This window comes from Lepisosteus platostomus, chromosome 14, assembly GCF_059453375.1.
Source record: "Lepisosteus platostomus isolate fLepPlt1 chromosome 14, fLepPlt1.hap1, whole genome shotgun sequence".
NCBI lineage: Eukaryota > Metazoa > Chordata > Actinopteri > Semionotiformes > Lepisosteidae > Lepisosteus > Lepisosteus platostomus.
In genome coordinates, this window is record NC_142624.1 from 36,014,040 (window position 1) to 36,035,411 (window position 21,372).

General features: G+C 35.9%; 1 protein-coding gene across 2 annotated transcripts in view; it reads left to right on the plus strand.

Annotated features, from left to right (window-relative positions):
• LOC148649407 (inactive dipeptidyl peptidase 10-like) overlaps nucleotides 1–20,604 on the plus strand; it is a 123,316-nt gene extending 102,712 nt beyond the window's left edge. Inside the window, exons 9-27 of one of the 2 annotated variants that reach the window (XR_015926346.1) lie at nucleotides 152–306; nucleotides 2,718–2,815; nucleotides 4,718–4,841; nucleotides 5,309–5,347; nucleotides 6,337–6,444; nucleotides 7,410–7,501; nucleotides 7,628–7,675; nucleotides 7,980–8,101; nucleotides 8,421–8,468; nucleotides 9,520–9,618; nucleotides 10,223–10,292; nucleotides 11,264–11,458; nucleotides 12,371–12,425; nucleotides 12,737–12,836; nucleotides 14,228–14,286; nucleotides 15,009–15,081; nucleotides 15,548–15,621; nucleotides 16,689–16,877; nucleotides 17,749–20,604. Coding sequence is in view for 1 of the 2 variants with exons in the window: in XM_088606021.1 (XP_088462147.1) it covers nucleotides 152–306; nucleotides 2,718–2,815; nucleotides 4,718–4,841; nucleotides 5,309–5,347; nucleotides 6,337–6,444; nucleotides 7,410–7,501; nucleotides 7,628–7,675; nucleotides 7,980–8,101; nucleotides 8,421–8,468; nucleotides 9,520–9,618; nucleotides 10,223–10,292; nucleotides 11,264–11,458; nucleotides 12,371–12,425; nucleotides 12,737–12,836; nucleotides 14,228–14,286; nucleotides 15,009–15,081; nucleotides 15,548–15,621; nucleotides 16,689–16,823 (1,694 nt within the window). In the remaining variant the exon portion in view is untranslated. Of the gene's footprint in view, nucleotides 1–151; nucleotides 307–2,717; nucleotides 2,816–4,717; nucleotides 4,842–5,308; nucleotides 5,348–6,336; nucleotides 6,445–7,409; nucleotides 7,502–7,627; nucleotides 7,676–7,979; nucleotides 8,102–8,420; nucleotides 8,469–9,519; nucleotides 9,619–10,222; nucleotides 10,293–11,263; nucleotides 11,459–12,370; nucleotides 12,426–12,736; nucleotides 12,837–14,227; nucleotides 14,287–15,008; nucleotides 15,082–15,547; nucleotides 15,622–16,688 lie in introns of both variants that reach the window. The other variant, XM_088606021.1, reaches the window with a different exon arrangement.
• Nucleotides 20,605–21,372: the final 768 nt, after the last annotated feature.

Here is a 21,372-nt window from a genome sequence, read left to right on the forward strand (position 1 = left end):
GATAGAGCAATGTCTTGATAGCATGATCAACCTGAAACACATTTCGGCTTGTCTCTCGCCTGGGGGCACATCTCACTTTGCCATTCATTGACAGTTACAGCCGAAACGCCTACCATGTTTTCCATTTGTGACAAATACAAATTGCTTGCAGTGGAGCTGCTGCAGTCACACGTTGCCCACTGGTGGTCCCCAGACGGAGAAAAGCTGGCATTCCTGATGATTAATGACTCCCTGGTTCCAAACATGGCCCTTCCTCGCTTAACAGGCAGTCTGTACCCCAGAGGACAGCAATATCCCTATCCTAAGGTAAAATAATTAACTTGAGACTCAATATCTAAAAAAGTATATAGGGAAGTCCAGAGATAATTAAATATGATAGGCTGTTAGAGTTCCTTCTTCATACCTCGCCTTCCCCTTCTATGCCTTGTGTTATAATTCATCTCGAGTGGTGTGATTTACTGCTAGCAGGAGTGTCGTTGGAAATGTTATAGGCTGCAAACAAGCAGCAAGAAACTTTGCAGCGTCTATGACCTGCTCAAGGATTAAAGGACCCTTGAAAATATGAATGGACCCATCAGCTGAAATTTTAAACAGTGTGTATATACAGTATATAGTTCAGGTGCATAGCTGCATCAGTATGCGTAGGCTATAAAGGAACAAGTAAAGGTTTATTCCATGCTGAAAAGCAACGTTTCGGCCGTGGAGCCTTCTTCAGGTGTCAACACCTGACACCCAAAGAAGGCTCCATGGCTGAAACGTTGTGTTTTCTTTCTTCTCTTTTCAGTACAGTATACAGTGTTAGCCATAAGCCAACTGGCACTATTTACACAGTATATACAGCAATAATAATTCCTTACACTTATACTGTACTGTACAGTATATCACTTTTCTGGACACTTCACTCAAAGCACTTTACAGGTACTGTAGTGGGGACTCCCCTCCACTACCAGCAATTTGCAGCCCCACCTGGATGATGTGATTGCGCCAGAGCGCTCACCACACATCAGCTATCAGTGGGGAGGAGAGCAGAGTGATGAAACCAAATCAGAGATGGGGATTATTAGGAGGCCATGATTGGTAAAAGCCAGGGGGAAATTTGACCAGGAAGCCTGGGTAACATCCCTACTCTTTTTCAAGAAATGCCCTGGGATTTTTAATGACTACAGTCAGGACCTCAGTTTTACTGAGGGTATTATGTCCCACACAGACCGCAGGGTGAACGCCCCCTAGAGGTTCCACTAACACCACTTCTCACCCAGGTACTGGCCAGGCTCCCACCTGCTTAGCTCAATGGTGAGTTGCAGGGTGATATAGCTACTGGCATTTGATACAACACCCTTTGATAATTATAAATGCATGTGCTAGTTAGAATAGATAAAACTATACAATGTGTCGATAGCTAAGAATTTTGGTGTGCATGGGAACAATTCACTACAGGTACTGACGGCTGGATTTTTAACTTGTGTAAATGTCCAGACTTTTATGTATTACAGTAATACTCAAAGTCTTAAAGTCCTCTGCTATGAGGATAATTTCACTATTATTTTTAAATTTTGACCTGCTCTGCTCACGATCACCTTATTAATCTAATACTGTACAGTGAAAATATATTCTCTTCTGAATCTGAATAAAAATGGAACTTAAAGGTATTTTTAAATGGATTCCATTGCAGACAAGAATATGTTTCAGTTCCTGCCGTGAAGTGAAAAACATGTCTAAATTAAGCAAATAAATCTTCAAAACCTCTGGTAGAATAACATTTTACAGTCTTTACATTTGTCCTTCTAAGTTATGATTACATATTAATTGTGTGCTTTTGTATAGTGTTCCTTATTTCATAGGATCTCTAAATTCGTCCCTTATGGGGTGGGGAACATTTATCAAACAGTGAGGTGCAGTACTCACTTGGGTGATGCAAACAGCTACTCATCAGTCTCACTTTATTAACTGAATTAAGAGGGAAATGCAATTGATCTGTTTAAAGTTGCAAACTGATTTCCTTGATTCGTTCACCATTCTTTGTAAAGGTAACTTTATATTGGTTAATATTTTAAATAGCAAATGTTGGTTGTGCTTTGAAGGGATCACGGCAGATCTGGTAATTAAACATTGGAAATTGGAAATGACGAGCAGATATAGTACAATCATGGATTGCATTACATGTCATGAGAGGCAAATTGCAAAAGACACTGAAAAATCGAATTGGTAAATCTCTCTCCTAATCTCTGCCACTTCTGCCTTCCTACATATCAATCTTCTCATTGACTCGCCTACAAGTTTTGTTTTCACTCCCCTCCCTCCACCCCATCTTCACCCTTGCAGCAGCTCCCTGATTCAACCTTCTTTAATGGGGGGTTGTGACAGCCCCATCCTTATGAATGGATGGTTGCTCCTTAGCCAGATAAGTTACTCAAATAAAGCTCACTACTCAGATCATGCCCCTTCTCCATCTGAATTAGGGTTTGACAGAACTGCTGACATGAATTCTGTTTTGTTTCAGTCATTTGTGCTCTTGATAATCAAGAGTCAAATGTTTTTTTAACTCTTATCATGCGCATTAAATGCTAGTGGCAAGAAAGGAATGTGATGAGTGCATAAAGAAAAGGAAACATGCTCTTCAATAATGAACTGAGAATGAGGTGTCGACCTTTGACACTACCTCACAGAATGCATATTACACTTGAGGTTTTTTACATTTTATTTGTCGTGCTTTAAAGGCAGGCCAGGTGAACCCTACAGTAAAACTCTATGTGGTAAACGTTAATGTGGTGACACAAACAGTGGAGATGGTGCCTCCCAGCAGCTTTCGAAAAAGGTAATTTTTTTCCTTTTCTACTGATGACTGAAAACACTTGTTTTTCTCTTGGGGAGCTTTTAGTCACTTTTACAGTCATTTTTACATGATGCCTCTGGAGTACTGGTTAATTGCCATTCAGCTGAGATGTTATGTTGTATCAATTTGTTAAACTCGCAGATCCTCCCTTCAGTTCATTCATGTATCTTTCTCTGGGTATTGCTTGCACTGTATAGGTGGCAAATGCACACAGTTTCAAACTAATTACAAGTATCATAGCTCTGTGGGTGCATGTTCTGTATATGTTTGACTTGTCTGAGCAGAAACCTAGTTATAAAAAAAGGCCCAAATTAGACTCAGGCAGAAAACCTGAATGATGTTATTCCAAATGTTATACTTGCACTGTTTCTGGAAATAGATAATAATAAAGGGGGTCTGTGTTGTTTTAACATTTTATTTATGACAGAATGTTTACTGGTTGAATAGAAAATCTATTTATGTTATCAGTATAAAAGTATATCTCCATGGGATATTCAACCTATATTTTTGGTTTTAGGTGATTTAATTCAGTATATTTACAGAACAACATGTCATTGTGTTTTGATTCGCATGTATTCTGCTATTCTTAGACAGTTGCATCTTATAGCATAATATACTGAGCATCAAAAGAAAAATATCTCTTGTAACTGCAACAAATTCACAATGTTATTTTTAGGAAAATGATCAAATACTTTTGCTGAAGCTGACATTTTATGAAACGCTCATGACATAAGTAAATTCATTATGCTGACTATCAACAGGGTTGATTAGCAGAGGATATATTGTGAAACCACAATCTAGTAATGTGTGTGGCCATCGCTAGCACACGATCAACAGCATAAGACAGGTTATAAATAAGATGAAGCCAGTCAGCCCCTCTACAGTAGCTCACCAGCAACTAATTGAGCAGTTCCATGTGACATAAATCTGACGATCAGGGCATGCATGATATAACTGTTACATTTCATCTTCCAAGACAGCCCAGCGTCACATGAGCTGCATGATGATGAGCATTGTCCTGCTGGTATATAATTTAATCAGAACAACCCTGAAGGAAGGACATCAAGTGAAGTCCCATAGCGTCATGCAATAAGACGGCCATCAATTGCTACAAGTGTTATTTTGTAGCGTCCATTACACTTGAATATCTGTATTGATTACACATCAATTGAAGTGCACATCAATTAGCTTATCTCTCTGCTTGTCCACACCACACTTACTGACATTTATTAGGAGGTGTCCACAGAGCCTAGATTTATTGTTAAAAAGGACTTGGCTGCACTGTTCTACTATGGTAGCCATCACCAATGGTTTGAGATTCAATAGATGAAATCACTTATTTGCTGTGAGAGGATGATACTGTAGTTTCAGGGAAGACAAAAATTCCACAACTTCTGGGGAATGACCTGTTGGCATAGGACAATTGGTCAGATGACAATTTAAACACCAAAAAGTTTCCAAGGCCAGTCAACATCTGGAGTGTAGGTCAGACAAGGGTTCCCATCTTGACTAAACCTACTGTACTGCCCTTTCCCAATCACCTGTACCAGTCGACTCACTAATGAGGCGATTTAGTGTTTTTTCAAAGCTCAAAGTCACACGAGTGTGTCACCAGTTATGAATGGTTACTTATTTAAAATGACTCAAAGAGGTTCCATCATTATACAAAATCTGTACACTTTATGTTTCTAAAACCCACTTGCATAAATACAGTGATGTTTCCTTTGATGCTCACTGTACAGTATATGCTTATCCTACTACTGGTTTTGGGCTCTATAAGTGCTGAATTACTTTACTTTAATTACTGAGCTTTGTGATGCATTGTATAAATTATATTATTTTAATAAAGGATGCTTAAAATATGTGTTAATTATATTTCTTCAGTGATTACTATATCTCTATGGTGAAATGGACCGACAACTACAGTATATCAGTGAGGTGGCTGAACAGACCGCAGAATACATCTATTCTTACTGTCTGTGAGGCTTCCAGTGGGGAATGTGTCAAGGTACTGCAAATGAAAGAACATCTGTTATTTACTGTACGTTTAGTGCATTTACTGTATTATAACAATTAAATTAAGTCATTAAATTAAATGTTCTGCATCCAGCAACTATTATATTTTTTTACTACTTAGCTGGTGGGTCCCCTAATATTCAGGCATAGAACTGATGTGTCGAATATATAAATCATGTTTAATAGGTTAACTCAAATTAAGGCCGGTGTTCAATCAAGATTTTGATCTAACCATCAATCAAAGATTGCAGATTGATGGCCGCTTCAGTGCTGCTTTTGAGGCCTGCTTGTTTTTATCCAACAGGAGCTCAGCATCAAGTACTGGGTTTGTAATTTTGTAAGCTAAACAAATGCAGTCTAACCTAAAATAATTAAGTATGTATACTGCAATTTAGAATGTTCAGTAGCGTCTTTATATTTCCGATATTTAACATTATTTTTATGTTTTTTCCTTATCAGAAACATGTGATGACATCAGATATTTGGCTTGACAGACAGGTACAATTTATTTATCATTATTAACACAAATAATGGAGTGCTAGCATGAGGTGGCAATTTTTTCCATATATTTTTTAAAATATTTATTCTTTTTTAGAAATTGTAAGGACTAGATTTGCATTTTACAGAGACTAGTGGCTGCATTGCATCTTTATCTAACTACTCTTGATGTTCCTGTTTGTAAACTTTATATCATATGTTGTAAATATGAATATATTTGTATATGAATATGAACATCTATCTTCTAATTCGGGCAATTCATTTTACTTACAAATAAGAGGCCAAGTGTATACTCTAAGTAAGTCAAATAAAAAGCCTCAGTAATCAATTAGTTTTCTTTGATCTCAATATACAAATGCACAGGTAAAAACTGAGATCACAGTACTTGAGAATGATGTCACCTGGCATACTAGTGACCACAGAAGGCATATCTTTACATAAAAGGTTAGGAGGGATTGAAAAAAGTTACCCAATCATGTTTTTCTTTCAGGAAAGGGCTGGAAGAAATCGCCTGATCAGTGATCTGATCAATGGGCCAAATGACTTTCTCTTAGTTACAGGACTTCACGTCCTGCGAAATGGAACATGATCTGTTCTGTATTCATTGCCATGAATATTAAGTATATTTTTGAAACTGAAGACATCTTTTTATTGTTGATGAACCTGCATTAAACACAGTGAAAAACACGCACAGTGGTTTCTAAAGACAAGAGCTGAACATTTACCTCTTCAGATGTGGCACGTTGCCTTAAAAGAATCCTCTAGATAAATGCATTATGAGGTCCCATCCCACAGAATACAAGTCACTGTAAATGGATTTAATGTGGGCGCGCTGGCATCCCAGTTGTAAAAAGGTTCATTTCTTAGAGCGCCCTCGGAAAGCAGACATGTCAAGCTAAAAGCAGAGCAATAAAATATGCTATAAAACTGTTTGGTATTCCTTTGTTATGCCGCCATAAATTTTATAGTTACCTTTATTTGACTTCCAGAATGAACAGCCAGTGTTTTCAAAGGATGGAAGTAAATTCTTCTTGACAATACCAATAAAGCATGGAGCAAGAGGAGACTTTCATCATATTGCAATGTTTTCTGATCAGGTAAAGATACCAAGGAGCCTGTGTGAGTGTGCTGTCCAGGATGCACGTTTATCATTAATATCACAATATTAATAATCCACTTTGTTCTATTGACATTTCAAATGGGTGAAACTTTATCCTGCTGTAGAATATAAATTAGCCATTTCTGAGATTAAATAGGACTACATTCTCCTGTTTTTTATTTTGTTAAGCAAAGCATATTCTTTCAAGAGTTACTATTTAGATGCTTTATTGGCCGTCTGTCTAGAAGCTGACAGGGTCTCATCAGTTTTATAACCTCAAAAATTCCCTTCGCTAATGCCGCCTCTAATGTTTATGTCACCTCCGAATCCATCTCTATTTTATTATGATTATCCTACATTTTTAATATCACATTGCATAATGAGCCTATGAATTCCCATTCTCCAATGGATCTTTTTGTGATCATTAAATTACAGAATAACAAAGCTAAATTGCAGATAATGTTTTCAAGGTCATAGCAGGGATATGACAGTATACTGTGAATTCTACAGCTGCCCTGCTGATGTTGCTGAATTCACACCGTTAGTTCAGCACCAGGCACACATTCTCTCTCTCTGCTGTTTATCATTTTGGCCTATGTGAATTGTAGCTGCCAAGGCATCTGCAAGTTTGAGCCAATGGTTGTCATTGTTCTGTAATGTACATTCCTGTCTTTTGTAAGCACAGTTGGGACTATAGAACTCATTTTATCCTGATCGTATAAATTCAAAGTAGAGAGGAACATTAAAGTAGGTTACTCACATGTCCTTTTTGTTCTCAGCATATTAATAGCCTCCAAGGGAAAGCCTTTAAGGGTAAAAGACTACATGATGGTCAAAATGATGGTTCACAAATGCATTGAAAGGATTTAAATGGCCTAATCCCTGTGGCCAGGTTGCTCATAATGTACATAAAGTTTTTACAGAGCCTTCTTATGTTTTATGCCTATTTACTAACAACTGCAGTCAGGAAGTGAGGAGATAACCATTCGGCACCTCACATCTGGAAACTGGGAAGTCACTGAAATCCTGGCCTTTGACGAGACTCAGCAGATTGTGTAAGTTATGGTCAGATATTAGTGTCTTAAGTACAGGGAAGAAAATCTGCTTTAACAAGCAAAATTGTGTAGGCAGCTACAATAAGATAATTCCAGATTGTTTAATGTATCGTTTTTTATCCCTAGTTACTTTCTCAGTACAGAGGACAGTTCAGCTCAGAGACAGTTATACAGGTATGAACATTTCCTGTTCTACTGTAATTCTTTCCCTTTCAGTTTCCCATTTTCTATATTTTGTTTTAAAAAGACATCAAAGTCTCTCTAGATGTAAATCCATTACCCCTTTCTTCTGTCCACAGATTCGTTTTAAGTAAAGGTCTCTCTCATCCATTGTTTATTACGTCAGAGGCTATGCAAATAAAAATATTATTTATTGTTTTTTAACTGCACAGGAAATACTTACATTGTGTTTGGAAACATGGGAAAGGTTACATCATTGCAACTATAGCTGTTTTTTGGGATCTAATCATTTTTCCAGGGTGTCAGTGGAAGAGCCTTTTAATCGCCGATGCCTCACTTGCGGTTTATATAATGGAACTTGTACATTCGTCAGTGCTGAATTCAGTCCAACAATGCAGAGTGCCATCCTAAATTGTAAAGGTATGATACATTATAAAATTTAACATACATCACAGTAACCCTATGTACAGTACTACTTATGGTCATTAGGAAATTATAATACATTGTTGCACTGTTGATGTTATATGCCGCCATGAAAAATATGTTTTTTAATTATATATTAATGAATAATATACTTAATATTCATAGTTCTTTACATTTTCCTGTGCTGTTGCTTAACATGGTATTTTTCCATTTTTTTTTCTTTCTGAGCAAGAATCTTAATCAGTGATTTTCCATCATTTGTCAGCACCACAGATAACTCTGAATTCCTGGTTTTAATAACCCCTCTGTGTTGTAGGTCCAGACATTCCTAAGGTCAGTGTTCACTGGCTCAATAACTTGGGTGGTGAGTAGAGCCTTCGTCCTCCTGATTTCCCAGATGGCTAAAGACATCTTCACCTGGATAAAACTACCATCCTAAACAGAAACACATCATTTCAATCTGGAATAATATCCGCTGATATGTAGCAACTTGTGAGCCAGTGAAGTGTGCACTGCACCTTTTCTTCTACCAATCTCAAACTTATCCACTAGACCAAGCCATTTCTGATCTAATACTTCAAAATAATAGCACGGAAGTGACACAAAATGGGTAGTGAAACATTCGTTTTTGTATCTGGCAAGTTGCAAGCCTATGAATATTGGTCATGCACTAACAGTTTTAAAAATCAGAATGGAGCTAGGTCGCCTCAGCTTCTGTGATCAAAAGAGGAAAACTCTTTTATCGCCCATTAGTCTACAGATGTCATGCAATTAACTTATTGATTCATAATTAATCATTGGAGCCTCAGTACACGGTACACAAAATATCAGGCTGGTAAATGCAGCGTCTCAGTATTTTATCTTTATTTATTTGACTGTGCAAGCATTTTAAGCTTGTTTTTTCATATCCTACAGCATCCATGCATTGTTTTCTTCCATTTGCATAAATAAATATGTAAATGCATTTTATGAATGAACCTAGGATGCATAATAAATGTTTAGTGTGGAATTTTATGTTCATTAAAAACAAAGAACAGTTAATGATTTTTCATTACAAGAAATGTTTTCTGTTAAATATTCATGAAATATTGATTGGTGTTAATTAACAATTAACTGGAGGAGAAGGTGTCTTACTCATCATTAAAAAAAGATATATACAGTGTATGACCTGCAAAGATGTGTAACACTAAATTTTTGTATAACAGACTACATTAGATATTTCCAAGAAAATTAAAACTTGAGTTATACTAAAAACTACCTATTTTTTATGTTACCCTGGACAAGAAAAAAATATATTTCTTCAATGCAGCAAAAAGGCTACAAATCAGATTAAATTTGCAAATGTAGAATGGCTTACTTTTTGTAGGAAATGTATTCTATTGCATATACCCCAACAAACATATCTGTGCTCTTAGGTTTTCACATTTTGGAAAGTAACACAGAAATAAGAGAATTTATGAGTGGGAAAAAAACACTGGAGAAAGAAGTCAGAATTTTACAAGTGAACAACCATGGTAAGATGATTATTGTTGTCATTGTTGTATCATCGGCACTAACAGCTACTGTAACAGTTTCTTTTATACTGTAGAATTAAGAGTTCAGTCAGTTATACAATTGGAAGTGAACTTTAACAACCATATCATGACGAATCAAGGACATACATCTCCTAGAGGACAGAGAGCAGACTCAGAATGTATAATTAGATATATAGAAATGAGACAAATGCTCCTTACGCCTGAAAGCAGATGTAGAGATCAAATTAAAAACAGGTGCAGAGCTGAATGGCTAGGCTGCAAAATATTTCATTGTATAGATTAATTTATTGAATTAAAAGGGATAACATCCCATATGGTTTCTCTTTCTTGCTTTGTGCACAATTAAATGTGGCTCTTAATTAAATGTGGTTAATTTATTGGTGAAATGTCCACAGTCTTTACAATTGCACTGCAATGCTCTGCTCAGCAGAATTAAAATAATGCTTTTTTTTTAAAATGGCATTTTCCTTTTATCTGTGATAATTCAATTTTGTATTTTTTTTACTGTATATGTATATTCTGTTCTTACAATTAATGTATAGTCTTTGTCAGAACAACATGTTCTCAGTTTTACTGTTTATAGAACTCCCCATGGAACTGACCTTACCAGCAGGCTTCAGTGAAAAGAACTTACACCCTCTTCTGTTGATTGTGTAAGCTCCTTCCTTCTCAGTGTCTAAACTCCCTTAGCTTTACTGCTAGAATAAATCCAACTTGTTATCAGTGCGCACAATATGAAAAGCAATCAATTCTGAATTATTTCAAGTCATGCAGTTCAGCTTACATGCATGGTACCTGTGGAGTAGGCCTTGTTTAGAAATAATAAACAATATTATTTCATTTATAACTGACGTAAGAATTATTTTTATCCATAATATGTTAGCCTCTTATGATAGCCACTATATGGATCCTTGTAAAAAACGTATTTAGCAGTGCTTGACTACACAGATTTGATGACATTTCTTGTTTGCATGAGGATGTGTACAGTATGAATTTTTCTAACATTAAGTAATCATATACATTGTTACATGTATATAATATGAGCACAACAATATGAGCACTTATACTTAGAACTGCATGAAGCGAAACCAAAATTGAACAATTAAAACTTTCTACATTATAAATATCTCTTTATACACTATGGAAATATGACATTGATCTTTAAGGAAGCCTCACTGCCTCAGCAGCAGCTCAAAACTCCTGACCACGGTCAAACCAAACCAAGGTTCTGTCTCCGTTAGCTCATTGTTTGGCGGTTATCTGTGAGGCTAATCACAACTCTGTGGACCAGCAAATACCGGTGATTTACTGAATCTTATCCTGTCTGATGAGCAAAGTGTTGGCAAATTCGAAAACACGCCTGAGCAGCAAGCTGAACCATGTGACAGTGGAGAAAGTGGCAAAAAAGAAAATGCACACACAGGATAGGTTACGATAAAAAGTCATTTGTGCTGTGAAAATATCTGCACATCTGTTTGGCTGGAGTTACTATTATTGTGGGGACAGCGTTCCCATCCTTTTTTCTCCATGTCCATATTCATTGACACCCATGCACATACAGTACTGTATATGAAAGGTCTCGCTGATACCAATATGTGCATAACATGCATGTTGCTGTTTGCAGTGACGGTGCTCCTGGCAGTCAGTCTGTAAATGACAAGTTTCTCCTGGACTGGGACTCGGTGCTCGTCAGCTCTGATGGTGTGATAGTGGCTCGATTTGATGGCAGAGGCAGTGGATTTCAGGGACAGAAGATTCTGCAGCAGGTTCATCAGCGCTTAGGAACCCTTGAAGTACAGGATCAAAAAGCAGCTATAGAGTACGGATTGTAAAATTTTGTTTAGGAATTAAGAAGCATTTGTTATGTAAATGAAATTGATAGTTGAGAGTGTTGATTCACTACCTTTTCATACAGTATATTTGACATGTGGTAGACTATATCAGGCCAGGTAGCAAAACAGGTTATGATCATATGTTGGAGACAGGCGATAAAAATCCTACTCAAGTCTCAAAACAAATGGATGTGTGTTCAGTGTCGACAGAATAACATTCCAATCATTGTCTGATTTGAAATGAAGATCATATTATTAATGCCTGTGCTTTTCTAACTGTACAGTATGTACTGTATAAGGCACAATTCCATCCAGTTTCTTGCACAAAAAATATTTCAGATCTGCTTTGTAGCACATAATGAACTCCTGCTGTTCACCCTTTGGATAGAAGTTTTTCGACACAGAGATAAAAAGCAAAAAACAAAAATATAAACAGTTTTCCATGTACATGCAAGATACTGTGCTGAGTGACTTTGCTGTCATAGTCAATAATAAAGACAGTAAGTCAATATATAGCTGTGCCTGAGTCTTATAATTTCTAAAATGAGATTATGCCTGTTTTCTACAGGTAGCTGTGGTGTTATTAAACACTGGTATATGATATACTAGCAATTTAAAATTAAGATATCAGGGTAGTGAATTGGCCTGTTATATCAGAGTGTATTGTTTTTGTTAGAAAGCAGATTAGCAGGGTCTGTTTTGAACTAAATGCCATATAATTCCTCATTTGAATTAATTGCAAATAAATAGAAACAAAAAGCAAATATATCACTGGTTGTTAAGCAATTAATGTTTACATGACTGCAGAAGCCTACTTTTATCCCAATAAAAAAAAAGAAAAGAGGGGATAGACAACAGATGTTTTTAGTGCATTTTAGGTAATCTACCTTTTCTTTTAGGGCTTTAATAAAGCTGCCCTACATAGACCAGAGAAGAATTGGAGTTTTTGGGAAGGTAAGGGAAAAAAAATAAAACACAACTCTTTGTAAATTCTAATTCGAGGTAGGTTGCATTTAGTACTTTCCATTTTGTCTGTAATAACTGTATATAAAAGTAAGTGTCACTAACAGCGCTGTATAGTATGAAATACTAAATTTGCCTTTGCAGGTGCAAACATCGTGTACAGGTAAGTGTGTTTAAGAAGGCTTTTGCACTGAGGGAAAGTGAAGTGCGTAGGAAGATTAGGAATTGAACTTTAGGTCTTACATGATGTTGGAAGTGCTCATTTTCCCATTACACAGCACACATCCCTTTGTTTACCTTAGGCGTACGGAGGCTTCCTGACATCTCTGCTGCTTCTTTCTTATGACACAATTTTCAGATGTGGGGTAGCAGTAGCTCCTGTGACTGACTGGCGATTATATGGTAAGGCATTTAAAGTATGCTGTTATATGGATTTATATATGTTATATGCAACTATAATTTTAATACTGCTCTAAAGAATGAGCTAGAGTGTTTGGTGAAAGAAATGAATGCTGCTTACGGAGCTAATCACCTTGACAATACTCTACATATTGAAATATAAATTTTGCATTACCTGGACCTGGTACAAATGATCAATAGTGACATGTCATTAGCATACAGCAAAGGTTTGCTTTGGATTGAAATGTTGACTGTGGAAGCATAATTTACATTTAGGTTCAATAGAGAAAGTGTATTGAAGACCATTGTAAGTATGCAAGTGCAATTTTTCAGAGTGAGCGCTCTTATTTCAACAGAAATTACAATAAACCTCAGAATAAGGGTCACTTTGAACACGCTGAGCCACTTAAAGATTTGAACCTAGTTGTGTACTTTCATTTACAGTATTGTTACACGGTATGGTATGAAACTGATATTTTGTTTCTGTGTCACCTGAATTGCTAGATGATTTATTATCCATATTATATTATAGTACAGTAGGTTCTTACTCCTTCGTAGTCATGAAAGATAATAGTACTCACCAACATTGAGAGAGAACACTTATTCTCCCACTCAGAATCCACAAAATGGGGAATACCACTGTTCAAGGAAGATATTCTCCTAGTCTCAGCTGAAGCTTGACTGTTAGAAAGTATTTGAAAAGATACGCTGGATGTTTAATTTAAGTGATGCCCTGTGATTGAAGTGAAGAGCTGAGTGAAGATTTGATAGACCCTGTGCTTTTTACAGGGCCTTTACTAGTCTCTTTGGTTTCATTGATCTAGCGGAATGTCCATCACAACCAGCAGGTACATGTTCCATTAGAAATGCACAGATGCAATCATGTTGTGTTATGAAATCAAAGAAGCACATTCAGAAGATGTGCTGGGAAAATGTGAAAGCACTGTTAACTCCCTACGGGAATCTTCTAGCAATAACTTGGGAAGTCTGCCAGGAAAGGTCAGGGCAGCTGGTGTTTGGATAGGCTGAAAACAGACAGGAGTGCATGTCGTATAAAGTTGGAGAATCATCTTCAACACAAAGAAGCCTAACTGACAGTAGCAGCCGAAGGCATATTACAATTTAGCCAGTGCTCTCTAGCAGAGCTTGTAAATATTATTTTGGGATCATCAATGTAGACAAAATAGTTATTTATAGAACATCGTTCAAAAAGTATGAGCAGCATCTTCTTGAGAATAACTAATGGATTTTTTTAATTATTTCTGAAGAGGTTAAAAGGGGAGTATTTATCATCTTTTTGAAGCTACTATACCGTATTTAAAGAATTGTTTCTGCTTAGCAGTTTTCTTCATTTTTACACAATTCTCAATTAATATTTTATATCTTTTTTTAAGCTTCTGCATTCACAGAACGATACCTTGGGTTTCCTTCAGAGAATGGCCGTATATATCAAGTAAGACTTAATACAGTTGTTTTAAAGATCTTTGAACTATACAGTTTTTTTTTGTACTTCTCTTGAGGCAAAGGAACAATAGCACGGCACAAAAACATATATTATATTTAGATCCTTAAATTAATATAGTTATTAATTTCTTTAGTTACGTGATTCCATATTATATTCCCTATTAAGCAGATTTAAACCTGCACAGTACAGAGATTAAATGAAGCAATCGTTCACTAGCAACTAATGCAGCACAAGTGCCGCCTGTCAATAATCTTTGGCCAGTGGATCCCATGCCACGTTAACCTGCAGCCCCAATCCCGTGTGACGGGGTTTTACTGCGCATTCGAATTGGCTATAGTACAGTGCATCTATATTCTTTGCAACTGGACTGAAAATAACCTGCGACAGTCTGCTGTAGGAGGTGCTATTCTTGGGAGGAACATTCAGTTTAAGGTATTGGCTTCCTGGTCATTAAAGACCTAGTGTCTTGGCTAAATTCCACTAAGGGCTTGTGCAGTCTGCCCTTCCTATATTTCCCCCTTCATTCAACTGGTGCAACAATTTCTCACTTCTCTACCCAGCTGTCCATCTGCACTGGGTCGATAGCTGAATAGGTCTCCTCCTTTATGTAAAGCACTTTAGAACCCTTCAGGAATGAACTATATATATGAGAGGAATTAGCATTATTACCGTTTAAGAACTTAAAGCAACATAATCTGACATTTTTACAGGCTTGTGGTATTCTGCATAATATGACTGGATCAACGCATCACAAATTCCTTATTATACATGGAACTGCTGATTGTAAGTATGTTACTTTGCAGTATATGCATTCAAAGTCTAAGTTTTAGTTATTTGACCTACCAGTGAGGATATGTAATTAATTCTGTCAGATTTTGGGCTATACATAAAGCAAATTTTATCAGCTGCTGAATTTCTCTAAAACTCATTCTTGTTGCTTTAGTTTAGAGAGATGTATAATTAATTAGTGAGTTTTCTGCAAAATCTAATCACTATTGGTATTTTAGTAAGTCTCCCAATGTCTTGTGTTTTTCTTTTATTTGGTGTTTGGGTTGAATGTTTGTAACCAGGCTATTCTGGAAGAGCTAGGACTGGAGACTTACAATGCATCATTCTTTTTTGCTATATAACTAATTGACAGTAGCACAAATCATATGCAGTATGACGGTCTCGCTGAACGATGTGTTTGTCACCTATATTGTGTAAGCGATTAAGCTGGTCTTACTTATATCATTATCTTGTGTTGCAGCAAATGTTCATTTCCAGCACACAGCTGAACTGGTGAAACGTTTATCACAATCTAATGTAAACTACATGTTAAAGGTAGGGTGGTTAACACTACCATGTACTGTAAGTAAATATTTTAAATTGTTTTTGAGCAGATGTTTTTTTCTAAATCTATTCAACAGCTTTTGAAGAAATAAAGAATATATGATAAATTTGAAATAATATCTAATAATAATAATAATAATAATAATAATAATAATAATAATAATAATAATAATATCTCCTTAATGAGTTACTGTACTGTTCTAATGTTTGAAAAATTAGGGATACATATCAGACAAACCATAGGATTAAAAAAAATCAACTCTGCATTTTCTTATGGTTATGCTGGATGCAAAAGTATTGAACATAGTTATTTTAGTATATTTTGTAGCTGATATCTTACAGTTGTACATACAGTATGTGTTCTCTTCAAATTACCTCTCCCTAATAGAAAAAATAGCTTCCAAAACAAATATCACCATTTTGCCACATCCTACTCTTCCGCCTGTTCTTTAAAAATATGCAGATGCAACTATAATTAGCAAAAAGATTAAACCAACACAATTTTATAAAATACTGTTCAGCTTCAGCTAAGACCCTCATGAAAACTGTTGACTCCAATTAATTAAAAAAGACAAACAAATTAGGGCACTTCACAACAAACATCAGTGAAAATGTGACATTTTCTTAGGGAAAAGTCAGATATTTTTACATCAGCAGTGCCTACATCTTGAGTTTCTATGAATTAGATTTCTTAGCAAGAGTCATGCTAGTTTTATAAGGCTTTTATTAAGAACTAGTCAAATCCTTGATTAAAATAGCTGGATAAATGAGAATTTCTCAGCATTTCTTTGTTGATGGTACACACGTTTTCCCGTCTGTGGGTCATTGGATCCAGTAAAGTAACACAAAGCTTCTTCTAATTTTCTTTAAAAACTTTCACAGTGGTTAATCATCATTTCCAGATTTTTAGAAACAAATTTCCTAATTCCAGTCACACTCTCTTACTACGTTACCAATACTACTATTCAACAGTTGGCCTAAAATCTAGGAATTCCATGGATACAACGCAAATAAATGTCTTGCACTTTGTAGTTTCAGTTTGCCTCTATTTCTTCCAGATATATCCTGACGAAGGGCATGACATTACTTCATCACAGAGCAGATATTACCACTACAGAACAGTGATGACGTTTTTCAGGGAATGTTTTTATGAAGACTCCCAAATAATACCTGAACAGGAAGACGATGACTAGTGTAGGATTGCCACTTCCGGAAAGTGTGAAAAGTGTGAATTGAGAGAAGACTTGGTAAATAAGAACTTTAAAATGATGATCAGTTGTATCTCATGAATTATGCGTACAGTAGGCCCTGAACATGTATCTACACAGACAATATGCATTACTTTCATGCATCTGTCTGCACATGTACTGTGTATTAAACTTTATAGAAGCAAAAGTAGAATTACAAGTTTAGGCAGTTCTGAGTTGTTTAAATGGCCAGACCTACCAATTTTGTTATCCCTATAAATCCATAATTAATTATTTCCTTTAAAAATACACTGTATTTTATTCTTTGTTATATGTTAATTGCAGAAGATGGCTGATGAAGGTGGGTATTTTGTGTTGTATAAATGTTTTTTTTTCCGAAAAATAAATTTTGGTTGTTAATGTTTATCTTAATCCTAATATCAGTATATATTGGTTGTACAGTAATTTATGAAATATTTCTTTGCTGTGCTTTTATCCAGTCCTCACAAAATATTTTTAAGAAATTTGACAATTTGAAAATCATAAAATTACTGAGTTTTTTTATCAGGTCTGAAAGTTTTGGTTATATTAGAACATTTATTTTAAAACATCTATAATATTTACAGTATTAAGGACATCATCTAGATTATAACAACCTATAATAATCCTAATATTCATAATCTTGCCTGTAGCATTTTTATTTATACTTGGAAATTAAAATTATTTTGGTTGAATCACAAACTCAGGAAGGTGTACAGAAATTTCAAGACAGCAATAAAAAATAGTTTGCTGTCTGTCTTTTACAGAGCAAAAGCATATTTCTATAAACCAAATTCTGTAGTATTTAACTTTTTTTTCATTCTACGTGTACAGTATACAGTTGTTTCAACACCTTATTAATAAAATTCTAATTTCTTTCTTCAAACAACAGCTTGCCTCATGAAGTCCTCTCTCTTTGGGGTTCCACTGCAGAATACAAACGAGACTACTGAAAGTAAAATTCAGTTTTTAATAAAATATTTAATCTATTCCAAGCTGAAGTTTGTCAAATGTATAGATGCTGAATAATATTTTCGCATTGCCTTAAACATTAACTATCAGTACATAAAAACAAATTAAGCAAAAAAACAATTATTCATTATCTAAATATGAAATAACTACAATACAATCAGATACTGTACATACAAGGATATCTGATGAACTACAGTATATACCACATATACAGTATACTGTATATTAATCAGTCTTCATAATGCACATCTTCAATGAAAAGGAGATCTAATTTACTCAGGTTTCCTTCACTATATATCATATTTTGTAGTGTATTTTCAGATATTGCATTCATTTTCAGAAGATTGCTTATGAGTGCTGATCTCAAAGGACATGAATAATTTTGGGCCAGTCTTCTTGGATAGGCAGTTTGTAGTCACTGGTCTTAGCGATTGTTGTCTACTGGAAGAAGAGAGGTCCCATTTGATTGTCCAAAACTCTCCAGCACCACAAATTTAACAAAAGTACAATAAATGAAAGTGATTATAAAACCTTTGAAGTCTTTCAGGTAAGGCTGTTTGAAGTCAGGCTAATGACTCGGTATGTCTCAGCGGGTACTACACTTTGGAAACTTCCAGCAGCTGAAAATTGCTACAAGTGAGCATATATTGTTCTGTGTGCTTCAATTCATAGAGAATTATTAATGCATTATTTTTTTTCAAAGCCCCCTATATAAACTGCTGCTTCTTATTCATACATTTGAGCTATGTTAAATAAAATGTATCGTTATTATTACTTTAGGACCTGCCAGCTCTAGTCCCATCTGTATTACACAAGCAATAAGGACATGCAAGAATTAGATGTGTTTTTTATATTTATTGAGTATTTACTGTAGGTGTAATGAGGTACAGCAACACAAGAGGTGATGGGGTAGAGGGGGGATGCATGAGACAAAATGCAAAAAGAGAGGGATTTGTGTATGATCTACTGTACCTGTATATAGTTCTGGAGAAATTACATTGCGGATGATTATGATTTAGAACAGCTGTGGCTTCTGTATCATACCTCCCAAGCTTCAGTTGAGAGTTTCCATTTGCTGAAGCCTATGAGTTCAAATTGAACTACTCTGCCTCAACCATTCGACAAAGTATGACTTGATCAACTCATCACATTCAAAGCAATTGGGATGTTTGAGTTTTAGCACTTTCCTGGATAATTCCTGGCCATCTATACTGTATCTCTGTTCTTAATCTTAAAAAAAGATCTGTTAGGATCTGAGCCCAAAGCAGCAATAGAAATCTAGATTTGGGGGAAAAGAATGTGTGTCATTCACATCACTTTGAAGTCCCTACCAACGGCTGATGGAATGAAGGCATTAGTGGGGAGTCAATTTAAGAGCCTCGGCTGGCTAGCACAGATAAAGACCTTCTTGAATCAGTGTTTCTCATTTGTCCTTGGGAGAGCAGCTTTAAAAACCCAGGGATAGCAAATTTCATCCATAAATGACAGGGGGCACATAATGGTCTCTTCACCAGAGACTCAGACTACCTCCGTGAAGGAAATACTCACTAAGTGATTCTAAACCTGTAACAGAAATATCCAGTTGGTCTGTTGTCATTTAAAAACCATTACTCCACAGAATAATAATAAAAAAAACTTTGTGTATTTTATATGAGATTGCATTAGACTATAAATATATATCACAAAAAAAAACACACATCAAAGAAAGCAATATTGCAGAGAGAAAATATTTTGTTTTCGATTCTGTTCTGCACATACCTGTAACAACCACAGAAACTATCCCTGTGATAATCTGAAACAACAGTTCTGTCACATATTCCTCATACTTTTATTACATATTTTCAAGCATATCAGTACCATGGCTTCCACAAGAAGCCCATTTAGAGCCCTTTGTATTCTGTAGCCCATGTAGAGGAGGGCTTTTAACAAGCATGGCATTATCACCAAATTGTTATAGTTAAGACTTTAGATATTCTTTCTGTATAAAAGCTTCTGTGAAAATTTACATTCCCTGTAGTTAATTTTAGTTGTGCACTGTTTGCACATGTATTATGTACTGTACTCTAGCTTCATGCATTTATGGTTTTATTATGAAAGAATCACAGCATCGTCTGTTATTTCAGAATTGTTTCCAACTTCTTTTTGCTACATCAAATTGAATTATGAAATATACTGTATTTTAAACAGTTATTGATAATAAAACTATGCTGTCACCTTGCACTGCATTTTTCAAACGAGGTTTGAAATTACCAGTTAGTAATATACAACAACATCAAGCAACAACTGTATGTCTATGTCTGCAGTTTTATCATTTACAGTAGATTATCGTCAAGTATTTATGACTTTTTCTGTTTTAGTGCAAAACTTTCCCTGTCCACATTTTACCTGTTTTGACCGAGATGACTTAAATTTAAGATGTTAAAACTTTATACAGTAATTGTCTTTGAAGCTAAGGGTGTATTATAGACAATTCTGCTAGAACTTACATTGTCAGGACAAGTCAGGACTATACATTGTCTTCTGAAAACTACCAGTAATTATTTCTAGATGTGCACTGTTTTTTTACATGTAATATGACTTCTATCTTCATGCATTTCCAATTGTATTATGAAAGAATCACAGCAACATCTGTTATTTCCAAATTGTTTCTATCTTCTGCAGTATTTCTGTGTTGGGACTTTAGCATGTTGAGAATGTTATAGTTTGGTACTACATTAATAAACATAGCATTTTTAATTTTTTTGGCATTCTTGAAACAATAAAACATGAGGGTATAGTTTCTTCATTCTTTGTGTTGTAACGACTATTATTTACCTACGTGATTTGGGATTTCCAGTTGTTTAAGATTCAGATTTTGATCTAAAACACATTCCATGCTGCCGTACAGGAAAGTGAGTGCTGACAGGAGGAAGAGTGTGCTTCTTGCTGACATCACTGCAACCTTCCAGACATCTGACTTAAAAGTGCAGGTGTCATTATTCAGATAAAGAACAAGAGGATTCTGGGCAGCTAATGCTCCCTCTCTCCCGAAGGAACGGCTAGTGTCATAGTCAACTAGGCTTGAACCAGCAGCAAGGTCCATAGGGCTCAACCTGATAGTCATACAAGGACTAAGGACATTTACTGGTGGAGGAGGTACAGCAGCCAGGTAAACACATGTTTTTGTTAGGATTTGATCTGGGAACTTCAAGCAGTTATGATTTGCAGCATCCCTGAGGCTATGGTCTTTCTATTTCATACAGTATGAAAGACTGGGTGAAATTCGATATTTATATAAAGAGTATTTAAATGAATATACCAGGACTGCGCAGTCGCCCGGTGGTTAGCCTTGCTGTCTCACAGTGCAGGGGCCCTTGGTTTAATTTCTGATCTCTCCATGGTCACGCGTGGGTCTCTTCCGGGTGCTCCACCTTTCTCCCACAGTCCAAAGATATACCGGTCGGTTAATTGGCTTCTCGAAAAATTGGTCATGGTGTGAGTATGTGTGCCCTGCAATGGGCTGGCATCCCATCCAACGCCTGTTCCACGTCGAGCCCATCGCTTG